This window comes from Astatotilapia calliptera, chromosome 11 (genome assembly GCF_964374335.1).
Source record: "Astatotilapia calliptera chromosome 11, fAstCal68.1, whole genome shotgun sequence".
Lineage (NCBI taxonomy): Eukaryota > Metazoa > Chordata > Actinopteri > Cichliformes > Cichlidae > Astatotilapia > Astatotilapia calliptera.
This window is the reverse complement of record NC_137432.1, coordinates 38,126,240-38,131,591: the sequence shown is the minus strand read 5'-3', so window position 1 is coordinate 38,131,591 and position 5,352 is coordinate 38,126,240. Positions and strand designations below refer to the sequence as shown.

At 49.0% G+C, this 5,352-nt stretch overlaps 1 protein-coding gene across 1 annotated transcript; it reads right to left on the bottom strand.

The window, feature by feature from the left end:
• Positions 1 to 1,166: 1,166 nt before the first annotated feature.
• On the bottom strand, positions 1,167 to 3,489 carry LOC113032736 (sialic acid-binding Ig-like lectin 15). The gene is made up of 3 exons (XM_026185807.2): positions 3,321 to 3,489; positions 2,194 to 2,583; positions 1,167 to 1,978 (listed from the first exon to the last, which is right to left on the bottom strand). The coding sequence occupies exons 1-3, from the start codon at positions 3,373 to 3,375 to the stop codon at positions 1,554 to 1,556; spliced, it is 870 nt and encodes a 289-aa protein (XP_026041592.1). The 5' UTR covers positions 3,376 to 3,489; the 3' UTR covers positions 1,167 to 1,553.
• Between the last annotated feature and the right edge of the window lie 1,863 nt (positions 3,490 to 5,352).

Genomic DNA, 5,352 nt, shown 5'->3' with positions numbered 1-5,352 from the left:
CAGTATTTAATAATCCAGTAAAGTCCTGTTTCAGAACCTCCGACTGTTGTTTGGACACATCGTTTGACCCTGTATACAGAACAATGTTTGTCACAGTTGGATATTCATCTGCAATTTGAAGAATTCTCTCCTTCAGGTTGTTGACCATATCGTTAGGAAAGCAGAGGACTTTAGTGTTCTTACCGCACATCCTTTGTACATCCTTTACGGCAGAGTCACCCACAATCAGAGTTTCAGGCCTAGCCTTTAGCTTTCCCTGTGGCCTTTCACTTTTCAACAGATTTTCAGACCTTATTTCGCTGCTTTTAGATGGATGGTTGTCCGATATAGATCCAGGGTCCTTTGATAGTGGAGCAAATCTGTTCTGCAGTTTCACATTCAGTTGTTTTGGAGGTTTGTTGTTAACCTTCCTATTCACGGTTGTCCAGTCCTGTTTCCTCCCGTATACAGGGGTAGAAGAGCTTCTCTGTCTCGTAGGAAGTGAAGGCCAGTCGGTTTCAGAGATTTCAGCTCGCTGTGCCCTGCCTGTGATACGTCCTCCCCCTTCCAGGAGACATGATTTATGTCTTGGTTTTGCACCAAGACAGTCTAAGGGGGGATTATCACTTGAGGATTTATAATAATGCACAGAGTCTACTTTCTTGGTCATGTTATCTGTGCTCCTTAGCTGTGTGCTAGCTTGCTCATCGCCATTGTTTTGAATCAAAGGCAAGGTTGTTTCATTTCCACACAGTCCATTTACCTCCACGTTTACTTCTAAGCGATGAATTTTTGTCTCCAGTACTGCAATCTTCTGCAGGAGGCTGTGGTAGTCATCTGTGGAGAGGGAAGGCATCTTGTTGCTAGTTAGCCTAGCGGTTAGCACCTTTCCAGGCTATTGAGGCTGCTCGGTGCCCAGACGCTGTAATCAGGCTTCAGCTGTGTCTAGGCCACAGACACACGGAGCGCTGAGGATAAGGTAACCATAAAATGTTGCTGTTTCTGTTAAGAACACTCTAGTCCTAATGATCTACAAGTGTCCAGAAGTTATCGCAGGTAAGCTCACACGGAAAAAAGGGAAAAAATCAGCATAAAAATCAATAAAAATCAATATAAGAAGCAAAGCATTCAAGAGCAAAGAGATGAAGCGTCCACGTCCAAAGCAAAAACAAAGCAAACAATTCTCATTCTACTTAATTCTAGTGGGTTTTATTGCTTAAATAAAGAAACTTTCAGTAAATGCACATCAAATGTGGCTAATGATGAGCAAATACATCTCTCAGCCGCCACTTTTTTAGGCACACCCATTTTTGCTCCATGGCACAGATCTGTAAGGCGCTTATGATCCGTGATGATGTGAAGCTGAGGACTCCTCAGCGTCATGTTCACCCAATCAGCTCGAAGCAGGAATCATACACAGATCTTTTTACGTTTATGACCTCAGCAGCGAGGCATGCATTTGTCTCATCAGCATGAAGACATGTTTATGTTTACTGTTTGATCAGCTTCTAGATCATACTGTTCTAACTCAATGATTACATATATTTTTACCATGATTATATGACTGGCATCAGTCATTTCCTCCAGCAGCTGAGCCCCTGCAGAGCTCCGCCCTGCACCATCCACACCCCCATCCCCACCAGCAGGAGGACTTTTGCCCCCAGAGACACTGACAGGAGGAGCAGGAGAGGAGGTGAAGCCCCGGCCAGAGAGAGAGGGGGCTGGGGGGGCAGGACATACAGGGTGGCCTGCTCTTTACCCAGTGGGTTGGAGGCGCTGCAGGTGTACTGTTGGCCTGGCTCCACGTCTCTCAGCTGGCTGACGGTGTGGTAGTGGCCAGTGGAGCCCTGAGCCAGCGGCCTGAGCAGAGAGCCCTCCAGCAGGTCGTCCGGGCCGAGCCACTGGACGTCCGGCAGCGGGGAGCCCTGGACCCGACACAGCGCTCTGTACCCGGACTGCTCAGTGCCCTCCACCGACAGGCCCAGGATCTTTGGAGGAGCTGGAGGAGGAGGAAGAGGAGTCAGATGCTGTGGAAGCCTTCATGCATCTTAATCCTACTAGATTAAAGGTTCTAGCTGCGAGCTATCTGTTGTAATAGAAAATCCACCCTTAAAATCAGCTGACTGTGTTTCACAAAGCTTCAGTACACCAAGCTGAAGAACAAGTGCTGGACTGTTTCTGGGTCAGCTGTGGGCAGAGTGATTTGGGCGGTACCTTCCACTCTCAGTCTGGTCCCCATCTTGTCCTCGAAGCTGATGTGTTCTCGTCCTTGAACCTCCACTCGGCAGTAGTAGCGTCCATTATCCTGCAGGATGGTGTTACTGATGCGCAGCGACAGGTCGTGCTCCCGCGGGTTTCCCTCCAGCCGATAGCGCTGGTCCTGCTTCGGCCCCGGCTCACAGGTGGGGGCTCCGGACCGGCTGGTGCAGCGGTACAGGACGGTGGCTCCCTGCCCGTGGCCCAGACGCCACACGACCTGCAGGGAGGAATGCTGGGAGTGCTGCGGATGGCCGAAGGTGCACGGCAGCACCACCGGGTAGCCCTCGATGCCTCGTACCTCCGGCTGAACCTTCACAAACCAGCCGTCTTCTGCAGAGCTGAGGGCTGATGGGAAAAAACAGTAGTTCAAGTAAAAATCTGTTATAAGTAGCAGAATGTTGCTGTTGTTGCTGGACAACCACAGAAGAAGCTTAAACTTCATTGTTTGCTGACGTCACCTGAGAGGCTAAGTGCAGCTGTTATGCAGCCACCTACCACTAGCTGGTGCTGTAGCTGCAGCAGGGTATCAGTGCTCAGTGAGCTGTTGGAGTCCCTGAACTCTGTAATGCTGTTAGCAAAATGACCAACAGCACAATGATTCATGGCGACTGGCTATGAGTGTGCAGAGTCGTGACCACGCCCACTCACCGTCTGGAAACAAGGATACAAAAGCTCCCTGCAGCTTTTCCTTAAACCTGAACCACTGAATCATTGTGCTTTACCTCCTTTGTCACAATAATCTAACATCATTATTTTACTTAAGACCTGAAAACAAAAACCGTCAGATGACTCACAGACCTGTAATCAGACCTCTTAGAACCGGAGCAGTCGCCCCCTGGTGGTCATTACAAATACAAGTTTGGGTTTGTGAAGCACTGATGTGATTCAGAGACACAACAGATGCACAAATGGCAAATAAAGCACACTTATTATACATTTGGCTCATTTTTAAGCTTCTCATCACTTTTCTAAAGTTCTGCCGTTTCTCTGAAAGAATCTGTGAGGATGCTTCTGTCTGTATTAAAGCACAGAAATGACATCACATCCTGGCACATTAAGACAACGTGCGTAAATCAGCTCACCTCGTGTGACGGACAGCAGCAGGGTCAGAGTGCTGCAGAGCAGCCGGGCGTCCATGATCCGACCAGATAAGACAAAGAAACAGGACGGCTGTGTGTGTGTGTGTGTGTGTGTGTGTGTGAGTGTGTGTGTGTGTGTGTGTGAGTGTGTGTGTGTGTGTGTGTGAGTGCGTGTGTGTGTGTGTGAGTCTGTGTCTGTGTGAGTGTGTGTGAGTCTGTGTCTGTGTGAGTGTGTGTGAGTCTGTGTCTGTGTGAGTGTGTGTGAGTCAGTCCCTCCCAGGACGTCGCTCATGATTTTCCGTTTCTCTATTTATACCCCGTCAAGCTTCCATGTGATCTGAACTTTGCTGTGTTTGCACGACTGAAACCGTGAAGAGGAACTCAGGTCTGAGCTGCAGAAATAAAATCAGCTCAACACGTTTGGATGAAAGTATTCACACCGTGTACTCGTGAACAAGTACAATAGTGTAGAAATACTCCAAGAAATACACGAGTAACATACTGAACGTGCGCATGTCATCCCTGCACTCTGCAGTCTCACAATGTTGTATTATTTTATGTTTCTTTCCTTTCTTAGTGAAATTTTAGATTATTTTAACTACTGTTTTATTTTTAATATTTTATGTACTGAACTGGATCCTGTGTTCTGTCCTCAGGATTCTACATCCTGATTGTAAGTAAAGATAAAACGGTTAATAGTAAAATATTACAGTTTGTATTTTAGATCAAATCGATAAAGAGAACGTGCTGAAAAGCTGACGAGTGGACGGGTGAGGTCAACAGTCGGCAGGTTAGAAGCATTGTTTGTTTGAAATTAAAGTCCTCAAATGTTGACTGATTACATTTCTGCCACCTGGGGGCAGTGTGCTCCCCCTGCATGCGGGGCCTCCCTGCTGCTGTGGAGTCGGGGCGGTCTGCCTTCCCCCACCGCAGGGAAAAGGGTAACACCACCTGGGTCTGGGTGCAGTTCCCCCCTCCAGGGGCAAGGGTACCTAGACCCGGTTTGTAGAGTACGCTTGGGGAGTGTGATCGTGTGTACAGCGTCTCTTTATGTCTGTCATGGTCCTGGGTCGGTGACCCAGCGCTTTTAGTTTGTTATCATTTTCTAGATGATGATTGTTTAAGTTCTGTGTTATTTTCGATCTGCCTCTAAGTCTGCGTCTGTATCTGTCTGTCTATGGTGTCTCCCCATCTGTTTGTGAATCTGTCTGTTTAATTCAATGTCTTGTCTGGTTCCATGTATCTGAGTTTCCTGTCTTATTGTGAAGGTCCGTGTCGTATGTGAGTGTGATCAGTTTACGTTTCCCCTGTCCCGTCAGCCCAGATTCCTCCCAGCTGTGTTGCCCTCTTGTCTCTCATCCCCTGATTACTGGTGTGTGCATTTAAGCCCTGTGTGTTCTCCTGCCTGTTGCCGGTTCGTCTGTATTACTCAGTGTCAGTCTGTGTATCCACCGTGCCTTCTCCCTGCTGTTCATCGTCAGCCTCCTCTGCTCGTTTTCATTCAGGTTTGTGCTCTGTAGTTTAGTTGTTTCCCAGTTTAGTTTAGTTCGAGCCCCGTTTGCTGTTTGTCCACATTCTTTTGTGTTCAATAAATCACCTTCACTCCTCTACGACTGCCTGCGCTTGGATCCTCATTTATTCCACACGGCTCGCCTCGGCAGCCGTGACAATGTCTGTCTCCACGTTGGTTGAGTGTGGAGTAAGTGCATATGAGAGCATGAGGGTGGGAATGGATGTTTGTGTCTGTGTGTGCCTGTATGTCTGTGTCTATATGTCAGGTTGGATGTCAGGCGCCACCTCTCTGGGGACATCTCAGGCCCTCCAAGGTTTGGAGGCCTATCTCCCCCCACCACCACTCCCCCTGCCAGTGGCGGACTCCCTCAGGTGTCGGTGCGTTGGAGGTTCTTTGTGTCCGGGGGTGGGCGTCCAGGTACACACCGGCTCACTCCTTGGCGGCCGCTTATCGGGGCCTGGAGTCTGGGGCTCGCTCGGGCCACTTCGGAGGTGGGGTGCCCCCGGCCTCTCGGCCTGGGGC

Coding starts and splice junctions, on each gene's coding strand:
- LOC113032736 (XM_026185807.2), bottom strand. CDS start 3,375: ATGGACGCCCGGCTGCTCTGCAGCACTCTGACCCTGCTGCTGTCCGTC. Junction 2,584..3,320: donor GCTGCTGTCCGTCACACGAG/GTGAGCTGATTT, acceptor TTTTCCCATCAG/CCCTCAGCTCTGCAGAAGAC. Junction 1,979..2,193: donor GACCAGACTGAGAGTGGAAG/GTACCGCCCAAA, acceptor CTCCTCCTCCAG/CTCCTCCAAAGATCCTGGGC.